General features: G+C 43.2%; 1 protein-coding gene and 1 pseudogene across 5 annotated transcripts; one reads left to right on the top strand and one right to left on the bottom strand.

Moving 5' to 3' along the window:
* Positions 1–206: 206 nt before the first annotated feature.
* On the top strand, positions 207–19,061 carry ZNF175 (zinc finger protein 175). Of its 5 annotated transcripts, XM_041745140.1 has the most exons (6): positions 301–588; positions 918–1,042; positions 2,592–2,846; positions 9,086–9,212; positions 9,473–9,568; positions 15,622–19,061. In XM_041745140.1, the coding sequence occupies exons 3-6, from the start codon at positions 2,697–2,699 to the stop codon at positions 17,409–17,411; spliced, it is 2,163 nt and encodes a 720-aa protein (XP_041601074.1). In that variant the 5' UTR covers positions 301–588; positions 918–1,042; positions 2,592–2,696; the 3' UTR covers positions 17,412–19,061. The 5 variants fall into 5 exon arrangements, with proteins under 5 accessions (XP_041601073.1, XP_041601075.1, XP_041601074.1 ...); XM_041745139.1 differs by lacking the exons at positions 301–588; positions 918–1,042 and adding an exon at positions 207–280; XM_041745141.1 differs by having other exon boundaries at positions 300–1,042; positions 15,721–19,061.
* Positions 13,664–15,607, bottom strand: LOC121485110 (annotated as a pseudogene).
* Positions 19,062–19,073: the final 12 nt, after the last annotated feature.

Genomic DNA, 19,073 nt, shown 5'->3' with positions numbered 1-19,073 from the left:
CTCCTAGAAACACATCTAGAAACAAGTAGGTAAGAGATCTCCTGCCACACACAGACACACACACACACACACACACACACAAACACACGAGAAAAGCGCCATGATAACTATTGGCGGGGCGTGGCTTCACGGCTCCTACCGAGCATGCGCACCGCTCATACCCCGGCGCGCTGAGAAATGTGGCCGGGACTATAACCCAGACCGGAAGTAGCTCGGCGCGGCCATTTCGCCTTAGCTTTGACTGGCTCTGGCCCGTCCGTCATCCGTGTGGGAGGCTGAGGTGATTTGGGATATTAGCAGTGGAGATTCTGTGGGGTCTGTGAGTGTCGGTGGCGTGGGGGACGAGTGACGAGGGTTTGCGGTGTGAGTGATGGGGCCCTTAGTGAGGGGGGCTGTGAGATTGGTGGCGGCTTCTCTGAGTTGGGTGATTGGTTCGGTCCTTTTCAGGCTTTTGCCTATTTCGTGTGTGTGTGTGTGTAAGTATTGTGGGAACTTAACTCCAGGTGTGTTCTGATATCAGATCTCGTAGTGTTGGTCCTTTAGACTTGTTCACCTGAGGACGGCGAACGTGCTTCTGGAGCAGCCGGAGTAGGTGGAACCGGCACGTTCGGGGAGAGACTCTGCAGGCATGACTGACTGGGAGTAGGAGCTTCAGGGATGGGAGGACTTCGAGGGGCCCCTTGTAACATCGGGAAGCAGTGTGGGGGACCTACAGAACTCCGAAGGGTGCTAAGGGCAGCGTATGGGAGCCGATGGACAGCAGGTCTGGCTGGGAGGTCCGTTATGGGGTTTTCTGAGGCCTCCTCCTTAGCTCCCTGTGGAAAGTGGCAAGGGTCAGTAACTGGCACATGAGCAGATGGAGGATGATTTCCTTTTGGGGTGCATCAGTTGGAGCCCCGTGTTCGGGATTATTCCAGGTTCTGTGGAAATCCCACTCCCTGGGAAACATTGGCAGCCAGCGTAGCCTGGCTATGTCTGAGACGGGGAGGCATTCCGTGACCTTCAGGCAGTCCTGTGGTCCACTCCTTGGGGATATCTGGAGGTCAGTGCTGTGGGTGAACTGCATTTGGGTGAGTGTGGTGTTGGGAGGCAATTCATGATGTACAGTTAAGACATGGTAAGTGATTGGAGGTCCTGCTGCATGTCTGCAGGTTTTCCAGGTGATGGTGGGGGTTGAGGACAGTAAGTTTAAGTTTCATCTTTGTTATGGGGCACCTAGCTGCTCAGTCGGTGGAGCGTGTGACTTTTGATCTGGAAATTTAAATTCGAGCCCCACGTTGGCTGTAGAGATTACTTAAAAATAAAATATATATTTATTATTTTTATTTATTTATGAGACATACAGAGAGAGGCAGAGACATAGGTGGAGGGAGAAGCAACCTCCCTGCAGGGAGCCCGATGTGGGACTCTATCCCAGGACACAGGGATCATGACCTGAGCCAAAGGCAGACGCTCAACCATTGAGCCACCCAGGTGCCCCCAAAATAAAATATTTAAAAAAGAAAAGCCTGGGCTGTCAAGGGATTCTGGATGGGAACTGAAATGTCCAGAAGCTTGGACCAGCATATCAGCAAGGCTACCTCAGAGACCCTGTTCTGTAAAGGCAACAGGAAATGGAAATGGTGTTTATGGAAGCTGACCGTGTACATAGGGGACCACATGAGATAGAGACAACTGCAGTTTGGAACAAGGCAGAGGAAGGATTGATTTTCTTTTCTCCCCTCTGCTGACTGAGACCATAAGGCAAGGGTGTAACAGCTTAAGTTTCCTCATCCACAAAATGGGCATAATAATGATCGTAATGTTTAGTGGACAGTGTTATGTGAAAATTGAACAGGGTGTTTACCACATGCCGGGACATATGCTGACAGCTTGATAAGTCTTATCACATGTCTTTCCCGATGCCTGTGATAAAAACTTGCATCCTCATTTTGGAGACTACAGTTAAAGTATTATCTTCATGTTCTCAAAGCTTAAAGGTGGCAGAGCTACAATTAAACCTTCATGTAGGGGGTCCCTGGATGGCTCAGTGGTTGAGCACCTGCCTTCGGCCCAGGGTGTAATCCTGAGGTCCTGGGATCGAGTCCCACTTCGGGCTCCCTGCATGGAGCCTGCTTCTCCCTCTTCCTGTCTCTCCCTCTTTCTCTCTGTGTCTCTCATGAAAAATAAATAAAATATTAAAAAAAATAAACCTTCATGTATTCCAAATACTTTGTTTTTTGTTTGTTTGTTTGTTTGTTTGTTTTAAGATTTATTTCCTTATTTTAGAGCGAGGGCAGGGAGGGACAGAGGGAGAGATAGAATCCCAAAGCAGACTCTCCGCTGAGCGCATAGCCTGACTTGGGGCTCAATCCCAGGACCCCAAGATCATGACCTGAGCCAAAATCAAGAGTCGGCTGCTAAACTGACTGAGCCACCCAAGCGCCCCAGAACTCTTCATCTTTTATTTTACCCTGATTAATAACTGGTTGGGTTCTTATGAACTTTTATTCCATAGGGTGTAGCATAGTGGCCTTCCCCTAAGGATCCTCAGAAATACTTGTATAGAGCAACTGTTAGAGGAGTGACCATGTGGGCCATTGCCTTTCCAGGACTTCCTGGCTTTGCAGGGCCCCTGGGTCAGACCACATCACTGAGGCTGCAGGTCTCCACAGCCCAGCCAGACTCTCCTCAGCAGCTCAGATTGAAGCTCCTAGATGCCCACCGAGCTTCAGGATCCTGAAAAAAGTGGAGCTGTCAGCAAGAGAAACCGGGAAGTGAAGCACAGGGGAGACATGCCTGCCAAAGAGAATTGGCACCAAAGATCCCAGGCCCTGAGTCCACAGGAGCAGGATGGACCATGTGAGGTAAGCAGGAGCAGCCCCATGGACAGTTTTCCAGAACCTGAGGGCAGACACAAGAAGCAGCAGATTCTGGACTCACTGTGGCTGAGACCATGTGCATCTTCCTGCTGAGAGCAGACTCCGGAGGGGGGCTGATGTCCCCTCTTTCACAGACCTGTATAATAGAGGAAACTGTAGAGGAAGGTATGTTGTAGAGGGGTTGGCCCTGGGGCAAAGGAAGAAGAAAAGGTAGCCCCTGATCTGGGTGGGAAGCCCCAGTCCCTGGCAGAGAAATGCTAACTCCTGACTGCTCAGCTCCGGAGATCCTTCATCCACCATTGGGTCTTTGCATATTCTCAGCTGGTCCCCTTCTGACTTCTTACCTGCCTGGTGGGGGTTGTCTCCTTTCCGCTCTGTCCTCATGGTTTTAGAATCATGGGATACTAGAGCAAAAACTGTTTTAAGCACATGTGTGGTTTTTCATATTTTAAATGATGAATGAAAATGCCAGAGAATGATGTTTCCAAATTGCCCATAGATAAAATATTTGATATTGGGGAGGGAGAAAGGAAGATTCTTGGGTATACTCAAGATTTGCTGAAATTCCAAGTTAGTCTGTATATTTATTTATTTGTTTATTAAAGATTTTATTTATTTAAGAGTGAGAGTGTACATATGAGTGGGGGTAGGGGCAGAGGGACAAGCAGACTCCCCACTGAGCACAGAACTCACTCAGGACTCAATTCCAGGACCCCGAGATTATAACTTGAGTCACCCAGGTACCTCTAGTCTGTGTATTTAAAGACATTGTATGTTTGAAAACAATGATGTTTGTTAATAACAATTGTTGACCTGTGATAGGTTTATAATCAAAATTACAGAGAGATACTCTGTTTTTAAAAAGTATAATAAGTGCATGGTTTATTACCATTGTGACTGGTGCATTGTGAAATTACATATTTCAGTAATGTTTAAAGTCATCTTCACCTGACAGAAACATTTAACAGAAAACATTGAAAGAAAGGAACATTAAACTATTACAGTAAATGCCAAGTAAAAATCATTTAAAAATTAAAAGATACCACCATAAGTATTTAAAAGTCATTCATTTTTTTTTTAAAGCTTTTATTTATTTGAGAGAGAGTGAGCACACAGGTGGGTGGAAGGGCAGAGAGAGAGAGGGACAAACATACTCCCTACTGAGCAGGGAGCCTGATGCAAGGTTTGATCCCAGGACCTGGGATCCTGACCTGAGCAGAAGGCAGACACTTAACTGAGCCACCCAGGTGCCCCTAAAAGTCATTCTTAAAATGCAAATGTAAAACACCCAAATTTGAAACAAAATGTTGAGACCTTGTTGTGTGACAATATTAGTTTTCTAGGGCTGCTATAAAAGTACCACCAATTGGGTGGCTTAAACAGAAATTTATTTTCTCATAGTGCTAGAGGCTAGAAATCCAAGATCAAAGTGTCAGCAGGGTTGTTCCTTTTGTGGTTTCTCCTTGGCTTATAGATGGACCTCTGTGTCCGTACACATGATCTTCCCTGGGGAAGAGGGGGGTATCTGTGTCTTAATCTCCTTTACTTTTTTTTTTTTTGTAAGATTGTATTTATTCATGAGAAACACAAAGAGCTAGGCAGAAGAAGCAGGCTCCCCATAGGGAGCCCAATGTGGGGCTCCATCCCAGGACCCCGGGATCACACCCTAAGCCAAAGGCAAGTGCTCAGCCACTAAGCCACCCAGATATCCCTTAATCTACTTTTCTTATAAGGACCCCTGGAATAGGGCCCACCTACTGACTTCATTTGAACTTATTAAAGACCATGTTTCCAAGGATGCCTGCTTGGCTCAATGGTTGAGTGTCTGCCTTTGGCTCTGTGTGATTCTGGGGTCCTGGGGTCCTGGGTCCTGGGTCCTGGTCCTGCATTGGGCTCCCTGTGAGGAGCCTGCTTCTCCCTCTGCCTATGTCTCTGCGCCTCTCTCTCTCTCTCTCTGTGCGACTATCATAAGTAAATAAATTAATTAAAAAAAAAAAAGGGGGAAGAGAGGCCCAAGTTGTCTCGATCTCTATAAAAAAAAAAAAAAAAAGAAAAGTGCCTTTACTTTTGTGTTGACATGGGTTGAATTGTTAAGAATGTGATTGAAAGCATGTTCAAGTGGATGTTATGATACAGGTTACTTCCTATTAGCTCATTCCCTTTTTTATGATGAAAATCATTTTGTCTGCTTGGCCTGGTTTTCATTTTGCCATTTCATTAGATAACTCCTTTGCTAATTCACCTTTTCAGTCAGCTTTTCTATTCATGTTAGAATATTTGCTGCCAGCATTCACCTAGTGTGCCCTCTTTTGGCCAATACTGTATGTTGCTATTTTGTACTTTACAACCCTGTGAATTTTTTTTTTTTTTAAGATTTTATTTATTTATTCATGAGAGAGAGGCAGAGGGAGAAGCAGGCTCCATGCAAGGAGCCTGATCCGGGACTGGATCCTGGGACCCCAGGATCATGCCCTGGGCCGAAGGCAGGTGCTAAACCGTTGAGGGATCCCCATAACCCTGTGAATTTGATAAAAAATAAATAGTATGCTATTGTTGCTTTAATTTGCACTTTACATTTTTCTGTTTTATTGGTCTTTTTTTAAAAATTGAAGGTTAGAGGAACCTGGGTGGCTCAGTCAGATAAACATCTGCCCTCTGGTCAGGCCATGATCTCAAGGGTCCTGGGATCAGAGCCCCATATCAGGCTCCCTGCTCAGTGTGGAGTCTGCTTTTCCCTCTCCCTCCAGCCCCCACCCTGTTTGTGCACTCTCCCACTTTCATTCTCAAATAAATAAAATCTTTTATTTTTGTTTATTTATTTTTAATTTTATTTATTTATTTGAGAGCAGGGAGAAAGAGACTTCCCACTGAGCAGGATCCAGGACCCTGAGATCATGATCTGAGCCCAAGGCAGTTGCTTAACCAATTAAGCCACCCAGGTGCCCCAGCCTCTGGTTTTCAAATATATTTTATAATACTAATAACCTGTCTCTGCATATATTTGTAACATTTTTGCCACTTTTTTCCTTTGCAAGTAGTTTTAGTCTTATTAGTACATAGAAAAGAAAGATTGTTTTGCTAGGCTTATGAATAAAAACAGTTGTCTTTGCAAGCAGCACTCTGGCAAATGATCAAAATTGTCTGACACAGTATGAGCTTGATGTAGCAAGAAGGTATAACCTATTTCACTGTTCTCCATAAGATCACATGTTCAGCTTAAAAAACCCAAAATAACCATGGTCAACACTGTATTTCTCCTCAATATCAATCAGTTTTTACCCCAATAACTAAATGTTTTGGTATTTGCTTCCTAAACTTTTAATGACCCCCTTACAAAGCTATGTGATAGGAGATTTATGAGAAACCTATATATTAGTTCATCATCCAGGGTTCCTGGCTCACAGCTCCCCAAATCTCTCAGGAATTTCCTGAGCTATAAGCAGGAGCATCTTTTGTCACAGTATTTGGTCTTGTCAGTTCCTGGGGGGAAAAATGCTTCAGAGCCCTAAAGGTGAAGTGTGTGTCTTGTTTATAACAGACCTCTTTCCACAACTGGGTTTATGTAAATAAGGTGAATTTTGGAAACCCTACTGGGGGGGGGGGGTTTTGCCAAGGAAACCAACCCACTGATCCTAGGGTTGGGACCTTCAGTCCCACCTCCAGAGAAGGGGGGAGTGGCTGGGGGTAGGCTCATTTACCAAAGGCCTATGATTTATTCAGTCATGACTGTAATAAAACCTCCATAAACACTCAAAAGGATGGGGTTTGGGGAGCTTCTGGGTTGATGAGCACATGGCCCTGCCCCGAGAGTGATTCACCTGGAGGGGGCATGGAAGCTCTGATTCCCTTCCTACATACCTTGCCCTGTGCATCTCTTCATCTGGGTCTTTTTTCTTTTTCTTTTCTTTTTTTTTTTAAGATTTTACTTATTCATGAGAAAGAAAGAGAGAGGCAGTGACACAGGCAGAGGTAGAAAAGTGGGCTCCCCATGATGTGGGACTCAATTCTAGGACTCCAGGATCACGCCCTGAGCCGAAGGCAGATGCTTAACTGCTGAGCCACCCAGGCGTCCCCTTCATCTGGCTCTTGATCCATATCTTTTACTATCTTTTCATAATAAACTGGTGATCCTAGTGAGTAAATGGGTTTCCTTAATTGATTGAGCTGCTCTAGCATATTAATTGAGCTCAAGAAGGAGGATGTGGGAACCTCTAATTTATGCCAGCTAGTCAGAGCTACAGGTGACAGCCTGGGCTTGTGACTGGCACCTGAAGGGGTGGGGCAGCCATATAGGACCAATCCTTCACCTCTGGGATCTGACACCACCTCCAGGTAGATGGTGTCAGAACGGAGTTGAATTGTGGGCCACCCCACTGCAGAACTGCTTGGTGATGTGAAGGGATTCTCCCTCCTTTCACATATATGTTAGAATTTGGTCCAGAACTGCAAAGAACTGTCTTGGAGTTTCCATTGAGTGCTCTTATATACTCCCACCCCCAGCACACACATGCTTTCCATGCCCACCCTTCCAGGAAGGGAATTGGCTTTTGCTCATATCAGTATTCCCTGTTGTAAAGGAAAATAACTTCTCCTACGTGTCTCCTTTATATGCACAGAACGCTGCGCTTCTGGTCACCAAATGTGTGGGACTTTTTCCCATACCAAGCACTTCTCTGCAATACCAGCTGGGTGTCCTACAGTTTGTCAGCAGGAATTCCCAGAATGCAAAGATTTGGTCCAAGGCATGGGAAAGCTTAATTGGCCTACTGCTTGCAAACTGGGGTGACCACAGGCTTCTGCTATAAAAGGAAAGTATGCTCCAAAGGGGAAGATGTAGGGTTAAATAGGCAAAACCCACAAGTTCTGTACCCTTAACAAGGGTGACCAGACTCAGGTCCCAGACTTCAACATTAGGAGCAGACAAGCAGGATGCACCTTGTGGTTTCTGGCAGTGGCTTCAGGATGTGGTGGCCAATGAGGAGCATAAAAAGGTTTTTCTATGAATTTTCCTGAATTTTGTGCCAGCTCATCATCTCTAGCTGTGCTGACTGATTTTGTTCCTCACGGTCATCCAGCCTGGTTAAAATTTTGGGAAGTTGACATCTGCTCCATGAGCTGTTATCGTCTTATTGTTGGGGTCTTTTGTTCTCAAATTTAACTCAATTCGGGCACTATCTACTCATGAATAGGGTCAGATCCCACAGGTTGAGGGCACAGTCCTACAAGACAGCACCTCTCCCCCCACTTCATCTGCCAATCACAACTCCAGTTGGTCACCATTGCTTCTGACTCATTGGTTTTTGGAGGTTCTCATAACGCCCTCCTTGGGTTTGATTAATTTTCAAGACTAGCTAACAGAACTCAGGAAACCCATTTACTCACTACGTGTTACTGGTTCACTACAAAGGATATTAAAGGATAAGAATCAACAGCCACATGACATCCATCGGGCAACATTCTAAAGGAATTTCTGTCCCCCATACAATTTGAGGCCTGGCCAGGGGGCATATGTAAGTGATCTGGTTCAGCAGCCTGGAAGCTCTCCAAACCCTGCCCTTTGGGTAAATACATATTTATGGAGGCTTCATGACCTAAGCATGACTGAAGGAATCATTGGCCATTGGCAACTGGTTGCACCTCCACCTCTTCCCTCCCTGGAGGTAGGGTGGAGCTGAAAGTTCTAACCCTCTAATCATGTGGTAGGTTTCCCTAGCAACCAGGCCCCCACTACCAAAACACATCTTTTTTTTTTTTTTTTTTTTTTTTTTTATAGTCAAACAGAGAGAGAGAGAGAGGCAGAGACACAGGCAGAGGGAGAAGCAGGCTCCATGCACTGGGAGCCTGATGTGGGATTCCATCCCGGGTCTCCAGGATCGCGCCCTGGGCCAAAGGCAGGCGCCAAACCGCTGGGCCACCCAGGGATCCCCCAAAACACATCTTAAACATAACACAAGACACCTTTATTACTTGCATCACTTGAGAAATATAAAGGGTTTAAGAGCTCAATTCCAGAAAACTGGAATAAAAGCCAGCATAATATCACAAGTATGTAGTAGATGGCAAGATATTTCTAGAAATTTTTTTAATCCCCCAAAATACAATATGAAATGGGAGTTAGTGGAAAGCCAATATAAATCATGGTGAAAACTCATTAAAAACAAGTCTACATGTAACTTCTGTATTCACCAATAATGTCTAATTCACAGTGGGGTATGTTGTTACAGGGATCAGTGTCATTTGAGGATGTGACCATGGACTTCAGCAGGGAGGAGTGGCAGCAACTGGACCCTGCCCAGAGATGCCTATACCAGGATGTAATGCTGGAGATCTACAGCCACCTCCTCTTCGTGGGTGAGCACACCTGACCCGGGAATCTTGGATGGACCTCGTTGAGATTTCCTTCCTTGTTGTGGAACACAGTAGGGCATCTGAAGTATGTAATCTGTTTGCCTTTGATTTGTCCTGGATTGTTCATTCCTTTAGGACACCTTTGAATATTACTTTGTTTCTAGTGAAAGATATTGACTTTTCTGATGAGCCAACACAGAGCTTCGTTGAATGGCCTGTAAAGCCCAAGACACATCCAAATCCAATATTCTTTTCATTAACAGGGTATAACATTCCCAACCCAGAGATCATTTCTAGGATGGAAAAAGGAGAGGAGCCATGGATGAGAGAAGTTCAGCTCCCACATCAGAGGCATCAAGGTGAGTGATTTTACCTAGCCAACATGGATATCTTGAGAGGAGCATTATTCAACCTGCCACACTATCCATCCCCCAGTGGTGGGTGGTATGTCACCTCCCACTCCCAGTTTCTTTTTCTTTTTTTTTTTATTTTAAAGATTTATTTATTTATTCATTCAGAGAGAGAGAGAGAGGCAGAGACACAGGCAGAGGGAGAAGCAGGCTCCATGCAGGAAGCCCGATGTGGGACTCGATCCGGGGTCTCCAGGATCAGGCCCTGGGCTGCAGGCGGCGCTAAACCGCTGCACCACCAGGGCTTCCCCGACTCCCAGTTTCTAACACTGATACATTATCTTGTAAATGCCCCTTAGGGGCAGGTGTAAGAATTTCTCAGAGGTGAATACTCAGGAGTGGGATTCCCTCACCCCTGGATAGAAGTGTTATTATAATGTGACTCAGTATACCGTACTGCTCTTTAGTAGGGTTTAATTTACTCTCTTATCGGAGAATGTACAAGGATCCACATTTGTGCATCTTGCCAGCATGGTGCACATCAGATTTCTCACGGCCCATTTGATAGCCGATAAGGCTGTTTCTTGTTGATTTCATTTTTCTAATAACTAGTGGAACATCTCCGATCTGTCTTCTGATTGGGTTTTCCGTCTGTACATTGCCTTCCTCATATTGTTGTACCCATTTGTGTCCATAGAGTTTTTTCTTAAAACCTTTTTTCTTTTTTTATTTGTTCCCTTAATTCATTGGTTTTTCTTTTCTGTGCTGGGTCTTCTTTCTTCTTTTCCTTGTAATTGTGACACCTGCAGCTCCGCTCCCTGCTTCACTCTGGTCATCCCTTCATATAGGAATTACCTTAAAGGGCCCTTCTATTCAGAACACACAGGCCTCAATTTTTTCTGGTGATCCTTAGACCAACTCCCTCTAGTCCTTGTGGCTCAGCCATTCTCTTACCTTATTCAGCCATTTGGTGGACTGTGGGATGACACTTCCTTTATTTTTGGGAGATCAGAAATTGGAATCCTTACACCAATTAGACATTCTTCTCACCTTATACATTTTGTCAGAGTCTCCTATGTTTCTTGGCCCTTCCATCTCAGTCTTAGAAATCCAACCATTTTTTTTCTTTTTTCTTTTTAAAGATTTTATTTATTTACTCATGAGAGACACAGAGAGAGAGAGAGAGGCAAAGACACAGGCAGAGGGAGAAGCAGGCTTCATGCAGGGAGCCCGATGTGGGACTCAATCTCGGGTTTCCAGGATCACACCCTGGGCCAAAGGTGGCGCTAAACCGCTGAGCCACTTGGGCTGCCCCCATTTTTTTGTTTTGGATGTACAACTTAGTTTATACTTTTTCTTAATCCCAATGGGTCTCTCATAAATTAGTTCCCAGTTCCTCCTGCCTCTGTTTTTGTTCCTAATGGGTTTTGTGGATTCCAGTCATTGATGAGGTCAGTCAAAATGCCATTGGTAGATTTTACTGATATTTTTTTTTTTTGCCTGAGATTTGATGGAAAAATAGTTATTTCTTACTAATAGGATTAATAAATAGTCTTTCCAGTAACATTAGCATCATGGCCACACATTTCTAATTTTAAATGTATTTGAAGAGTTCTGTCATTTGTGCTCTATTCCATTGGGTTCCTATTTTCTTCCATGTTTACTGCAGAGACATACGTATGATATACATAAGTGAAGACAATATATATACTAAGAAAACTGTAAAATCTATTAAGGTAAATTCAAAGGCACAGAGGATTGTCATTAGATTGGGTAATGGCATGAGGTGTTAAAACCATTAGCCTTTGGCATTAATCTTATGTATTTAATGGAAGGCTACTCAAGAAATAAGTATCAGAGTAAGGGATGTAGGGAGTGCTTGTGAAGGTCAGAGGGGATGTCATCAGCCCAGAGGAGGAGCAGCACTGGGGGTGATGTGAAGGGCATGGTACTTGTAGCTGTTCCACATAGTAGTTATGAGCTGGAGCAAAGGAACAGGCAGAAAAAGCTGAATGAGGGTAGAAGTCATGAATATTGCTTGGGCTGGGAAATAAATTGGGCTTTTTTGAAAGCAGCATTGTTTAGCTAGCTGTGTTAGAGAATTAAGGATAAGCCTTTCAGCATAGTTCTGTTATTTTACATTGAACATCTTCAGCAGTGGGAGTTTAAAATGTTCCATATGCATGCCTGGGAACTCAGTATAAGATTTTCAGAAAAAAAATGAAAGCCAGTGTTTGGGTAAAATTGCTATATGAGTGAAAAATGAAACAACAAATAACCTGATTTAAAAAATAAGGTAAGGGACTTGAATGGACATTTCTCCAAAGATGATATATAAATGGCCAACAAGTATTTGAAGAGATGTTCAACATTAGGGAAATGCAAAGCAAAACCACAATGTGAAAATCAGCTCATTAAAGTGGCTACTGGCAAAAAACAAAATAATAAGTGTTGGCAAGTTAGTGATTCCTGTGCACTGTTTGTGGGAATGTAAAATGGTGCAGCCACCCTGGAAGACAGTATGGTGATTCCTCAGAAAATTAAATGTAGAATTACCATATGATCCAGCAATTAATTCCACTTTTGTGTATATGTATATATCCAGGAGAATAAAAAACAGGATCCTGGGCAGCCCAGGTGGCTCAGCGGTTTGGTGCCGCCTTCAGCCCAGGGCATGATCCTGGAGACCCGGGATCGAGTCCCACATCGGGCTCCCTGCATGGAGCCTGCTTCTCCCTCTGCCTGAGTTTCTGCCTCTGTGTGTGTGTGTGTGTGTGTGTGTGTGTGTATCTCTCATGAATAAATAAATAAAATCTTTAAAAAAAGAAGAAAAAACAGGATCCTGAAGCGATACATACCTGTGTTCATAGCACTATTCATGATGGCTAAGACATGGGTGCAATACAGTTGTCCATTGATAGGTGAATGGATAAACAAAGTCTGTTCTATATACACCATGGAATATTATTCAGCCTTAAAAAGAAAGGTAAATAACACATGATATAATATAGGTGATCCTTGAGGACATTATAAGTGAAATAAACCACTCACAAAAAGACAAATAGTCTCCAATTCCACTTACAATAGGAGGTATCTAGAGAGTATTACTATTCACAGAGACAAAGTAAAATGGTGGTTGCCAGAGGGGAGAAGACGAGGGGGAGCTGCTGTTTCAGGGGCATCGCTTCAGTTTTTCAACTGGAAATTGGCTACACAATACTGGGAATGTGCCTAACACTTAGAAATGGTTGAGATGGCGGGGGAGAGCCCTGGCTAGCTTGGTCAGAGGAGCATGCAACTCTTGATCTCAGGGTCTCAGTTCAAGCCCAATGCTGGACATGAGTGTACTTAAAATAAGAACAATTTTTAAGAAATGGTGGAGATGGTAAATTTTATATTACTTTTTTTTAACCACAATTTTTAAAAAAGATTTTGTTTTTAAGTAATCACCAAACATGGGGCTCAAACTCACAACCCCAAGATCAAGAGTTGTGTGCTCTACCGACTAAGCCAGCCACGTCCCCCTTTTTCTTTTTAGCATCTGTTGTATCTTGTGTTTTATACTACTAAATTTGTTGATCAATGACTCCCATTCTTGGTGGAGAAAAAATGGTATATTAGGTAGTATAAGGCTGAAAGTTATTCAAAGAGACCAAGGTTCAGTGTAGTAATTTCTAGAATAATTTCTCTCTTGTAGAAGGCAGGTAGGTCAGTAGGAAGCCTCACTTCTTATATTCTTCAGATGTCTAAGTTTTTCTGTTGGTGTTGTTGCCTATGCTTTATGATACTACCAACTGTGCACAACATCCAAAGCAGGTTCTAGTAGGCAGAAAAGGTGTGGAGGGTTTTGAGAAGCTGTGGTCTTATCACCCAGGCCAGAAGTGGTACATAATGTATCCATATTCCATCAACAACAATGGTCTATCCATCAACACCTCATTGCAAAGGACATTCGGAACTGTTATGTAGCTGGGCAGCCATGTTCCTGACCACAGTTAAACTTCTGTGGAAGAAGAGAGTGACACAAATTTCAGGGGACAGCTTGCTTGTCTACTCTTCCAATGTACTTCTCTAGGATTGTAAGTTTGTTTATTAACTTGTTTTTAATTTAAAAAACTGTATTTACTTAGAAGCATTCAGAATGTCAACAAAACAGCTGCAACTTTTTTTTTTTTTTTTTTGCAATTACAGAGTGGTATTCAGTTAACAGAATAACAATTATTTCGTAGAAGCTGCATCAGAGACAACTGAAGATGAAAAACTACCATCCCCATATATAACTAATTTGTGCTGTGCACCAACAAGAACCTGCTTTAAATTTCCATGACAATTTACAACCCCCATACTGTACCTGGCAAGGTTAGTGGCTACTGAAAATGCCACAAGGACAGAGCTATCTAAAGACACATTCGGTAGTGTGTTAACTATACCAAAAAAGACACGGTACAATTTAAAAACAAATCTTACACAGCCTTACATTTCAGTTTTTTTCTTTAAAAGGAGTGAGTCGTGTACAAGGGGGTTAAATGCTTTATAGACAAGAAAAAAACTGCACTAGAACCATCTTATTCATCATCATCTTCTTAATCTTCTTCCTCCTCATCCTCTTCATCTTCCTTGTCTTCCTTCTTTTTCTTGCTCTTTTCAGCCTTGACAACTCCCTTTTTTTTTTTTTGTCACATCAGGCTTTCCTTTAGCTTGGTATGCAGCAATATCCTTTTCATATTTTTCCTTCAGCTTAGCAGCCTTCTTTTCATAAGGCTGCTTGTCATCTGCAGCAGTGTTATTCCACATCTTTCCCCAGTTTCTTTGCAACATCACCAATGGATAGGCCGGGATGCTCTCCTTTGATTCTTGGGCGATACTCAGAACAAAACAAGAAAAAGGCCGAGGGAGGCCTCTTGGGTACATTGGGATCCTTGAGCTTCTTTTTTGTTTCCCCTTTAGGAGGGATATAAGTTTTCATTTCTCTTTCATAACGGGCCTTGTCCACCTTAGCCATGTCTTCAAATTTTCCTTTCTCTTTAGCAGATGTGGTCTTCAACCTTTCTGAGCACTTCTTAGAAAACTCTTAGAAGTTGACTGAAGCATCCAGGTGCTTCTTCCTGTGCTCCTTTCAGCAAGTTTGCACAAAGAATGCATATGATGACATTTTGCCTCTCGGCTTCTTAGAATCTCCTTTGCTCATGTTTATTTATTTATTTATTTATTGCTCATGTTTATTTTTTTTTCTTTGTTTGCTCATGTTTAATGATTTTCCTTAGCGAGGCACAGTGTCGCCCAGTGCCCATCTGGCTCTCACTTGCCCCAGTGCTGTCTCTATGGAGCTCAGGGTACTGCAATGGCTGTGAGAACCAGGCTGTAAGTTTATATCTATATTCAAGCAGACAAATTTCAGCTTCCTGGAGAGTTGAGTTTGGGCATAGGTTCACTTTCACTGCTTGGCCATGTCAGGGTTGGTGCTTTCTTACTTTTCCAGAGGATTTATAGGACAGATGGATTTGGGAGAGGAAACTGGGAGGTTAGTGACACTTTAGATCTGAAAGCTAATGAAGAGCTATCCTCTGAGTCCCTCCTTCGAGCCTTGGCTGTTCCCAGATGGTGCCCTGTCACACTTGTCTGTATTTTCTGTCATCGTCCTATAGGCATGTGTATCTACAGGATCTAGACCGTGTGTTTGCATAAGTGGAGCCACCTTGCCTGTGTTCTAATCTCATTTTCCCCAGAGTTCTGTGGGATGATCTTGGTCAATTACTTAGCTATTTTGTGCCTCCTATTCATCTGTGAAACAGGTAGAGTAAGCACAGTTACCTCCTGCAGGGTTAGTGGGGATTTAAATGATTTTCCATGTGCACTATGTAGAACACTGGCACATGCTCTGTGCTGTATGCAGACAGGTGACAAGTAACTAAGGCAGGGCGGCTCTTTCCTCTCATCATTGCCATCATCGCTGCCATTGTTTTTATCATAACACCACAATTTGTGTTCAGCCTCAGTCTGCTCCTATTCTCCTTCATCCTCTGCTAACTTGTGTCTCTTTCATCTTCTTTTTCTCTTTCTAGAAAGGGCATTTGGGCTTAAAACTTCCCAACACAAAATGTTTGAAAAATTTTTATTTCACAATGAAGTCATAAGAGACAGTTCCTGGTGTTGCATTTCAGAGGACCTGCGGGAAGATGCCAGCTATGCAGTGAGGGATCAGCAGAAGCAAAATAATCCTGCACAGCATGGGGCTTTCCTCAACAGGAAAACACTGGATACAGGGAGAGACTGTGAATGTAAGGACCCCAGAAAAATCATTCATTTGAAGCCCTCCCTTGTTTCTTCACAAAAAAGATCTCATAAACATTGCTCATTTGCAAAAAGTTTGAAGCCTAACCTAGAAGTAAATCATCAGAATCAAACTGACAGCACAAAACACCTCAATGAGCTTGTTGGCCCTGGCCATCTCTTCACCCATAGCTCTTCCAGTGCTGACTGCAAGCATATTCATCCAGGAGAGAACTTCCGTGAAGGGAATCAATGTACGAAAGAATTCAGCCATAAACAGTCGCATAGCCAACATCAAATTCGTAATCAGGAGAAACCTGATAAATGTGCTGAATGTGGGAGGGGCTTCCCCCAGAAGCCACCTCTTGAGCAACAGAGATTCCATAGTGTAGAAAACCTCCAAGAGTGTGGCAAATGCACTAAAGGCTTCACCCCACAACCAAAGCTTGGTGTGTATCTGACAGATCACACAGGTAGCATTCCTTACATCTGTAAGGAATGTGGGAAGGTCTTCATTCAGAGATCAGAACTGATTAGTCACCAGAAAACTCACACTAGAAAGAAGCCCCATAAATGCCACGAATGTGGGAAAGCTTTTTTCCAGATGTTATCCCTCTTCAGACATCAGAGGACTCACTCTAGTGAGAAACTCTATGAATGCAGTGAATGTGGGAAAGGCTTCTCCCAGAATTCAACCCTCACCATACATCAGAAGATTCATACGGGTGAGCGGCAGTACACATGCAGTGAATGTGGGAAGGCCTTCACTCAGAAGTCAACACTCAGCTTGCACCAGAGAATCCACTCAGGGGAGAAGTCCTATGTTTGCATTGAGTGCGGGCAGGCCTTTGTCCAGAAGGCACACCTGACTGTACATCAGAGAGGCCATACTGGAGAGAAACCTTACCCATGCCACAGCTGTGGGAAATCCTTCATTTCCAAGTCACAACTTGATATACATCACCGAATTCATACTGGGGAGAAGCCTTACGAATGTAGTGACTGTGGGAAAGCCTTCACCCAAAAGTCACACCTCAATATCCACCAGAAAATTCACACGGGAGAGAGGCAACATGTATGCAAGGACTGTGGGAAAGCTTTCAACCAAAAGTCAATACTCAGCATGCATCAAAGAACTCACACTGGGGAGAAACCTTACAAATGCAGTGACTGTGGGAAAGCTTTCACTTCCAAATCACAGTTCAAGGAGCATCAGCGAATTCACACCGGAGAGAAACCCTACGTATGCTCTGATTGTGGGAAGGCTTTCAATGGCAGGTCAAATTTCCACAAACATCAGATGACACACATGAGAGAGAAAACTTTTGCCTGTTACAAATGTGGGAACGCCTTTGTCCAGAAATCAGAGTTGATGGCACATCAGAGAACTCATGTTGGAGAGAAGCCCTATGAATGCTGTGACTGTGGGAAATCCTTCAGCAAGAAACCACAGCTCCAAGTGCATCAGCGGATTCACACAGGAGAGATGCCCTATGTATGTTCACAGTGTGGGAAGGCCTTCAACAACAGATCCAATTTTAATAAACACCAAATGACTCATACTAGAGGCAGGTCTTATTAAAGCAGTTATTGTGTAAAAAGGCTTTACCCAGAAATCACTTCCTAATATGCATCAGCATATACATAAATGAAACCCCAAATTTCTCAAAGAAAAATATCTCCCAAGCATTGGATTCAATTGCAGGTTATAGAATCCATGAAAAACTCCAGGAATGCACTGCCTATTGCAAAGTGACACAGTATTTCATGTGTAAGAAATTACTCAGAAAACAAAAGGATATTTGTACAAGCCTTGTTAAGGATTGTAAAATTCATCTGGGAAGAAACCCCCACCTAACACATTGAGAAACGTATTTCTCTAGAAAGTAGTGAGACAGACTTTTGCCAGATTATAGGAAAATTTATGAGGTTATATTAATGATAACCCTATTGAATATGGAATATCAGTAATTTCAAAGTACCGGCAAACTGAATGACCAGACAGGTGTGTGTATGTGTGTGTGTGTTTGTGTGTGTTCACATGGTCAGGTATATACACCTACTTAACACTTTGTGAGTTCTGTAGTGTTTGCTATAGGATTCACTGCGTAGCAGAATTGTGGGGAGATGATACACTTTTTTAAAGGATCTGCTGTGATTGTGTTTATCCGATTTATTCCCAATTGAATATATCCTGAGGTTGCACAGTAATTATTTAATTTCTTTATACATACACAGGCATAGCTACCTCATTTTATCGTGCTTTGCAGATACTGTGTTTTTACAAATTGAAGGTTTGTGGCAGCCCTGCATTGGGCAGTACCATTTTTCCAACAGTATTTGCTCCCATCATGTTTCTTTCACATGTTGGTTATTCTTGGACTATTTCCAAATTTTTCATTATTTGTCGTAGTTCTTTGTGATCAGTGATTACAACTCACTGAAAACTCAGATGATGGCTGGCATTTTTTAGCAAGAAAGTTTTTTAATAGAAGTATGCACTCTTTTTTAGGCGTGACACTATTGCATACCTCATAGACTACAGTATAGTGCCAACATGACGTCCACATGCACTGGGAAACCAAAAAATTCATTTGACTTCCTTTATTGCAACATTTGGTTTACTACAGTGGTCTGAGACCCAGCCCAAGTATCTCCAAGGTATGCCTGTCTCAACAGGTGAATGTACACTTGGTAAATGCATAAGTGTGATTTTGTGATGTATACTGGTCTTCACAGTACATCTTTTCTCTGACCAGCTCTGCTCTACCCTGCCCCCCTTTCAACCTCCCCCATCTCTGGTGAATGTCTCCATAAATAACCAGTGGTCAACCTTTTTTAGTATGGACTTTAAACATTTTTACACAGGCTCCTGATCATTTACTCTGGGAGTCGACAGACTGGCCATCAGCCAAATAGGGTTGGTCACCTGTTCTTTTTAAATAGTTTACTGGACACAGCCACGTTCGTGTGTTTATGTACAGTCTGTGACTCTTCCTGTGCTTCAGTGGCTTGCAAGCCGAAAACTGTATCTGGCCTTTTATAGAAGATTATTAGTATCTGACATCCACATTCAGTACTCGCTCATAATCCTATACCTGTGTTGGAGCTCTGTTTTATAAATATCAGATCAGAGCGCCTGGGTGGCTCAGTCAGTTAAGCATCTGCCTTCTGCTCAGACCATGATCCCTGGGTTCCTGGGGTTGAGCCCTGCATCAGGCTTCCTGCTTGTGCTCTATGCCAA

This window comes from Vulpes lagopus, chromosome 2 (assembly GCF_018345385.1).
Source record: "Vulpes lagopus strain Blue_001 chromosome 2, ASM1834538v1, whole genome shotgun sequence".
In the NCBI taxonomy this organism is placed as follows: domain Eukaryota; kingdom Metazoa; phylum Chordata; class Mammalia; order Carnivora; family Canidae; genus Vulpes; species Vulpes lagopus.
Note: the sequence above shows the minus strand (reverse complement) of the source record. Positions and strands in the feature narration are given on the sequence as shown.

Excerpts from the sequence above, each read along its gene's own strand:
- ZNF175 (XM_041745139.1), top strand. The coding sequence starts at position 2,697 with ATGCCCACCGAGCTTCAGGATCCTGAAAAAAGTGGAGCTGTCAGCAAG. Across the intron at positions 2,847-9,085 it reads AGCAGGATGGACCATGTGAG|GGATCAGTGTCATTTGAGGA; the intron begins GTAAGCAGGAGC and ends ATGTTGTTACAG. Across the intron at positions 9,213-9,472 it reads CAGCCACCTCCTCTTCGTGG|GGTATAACATTCCCAACCCA; the intron begins GTGAGCACACCT and ends TTTCATTAACAG.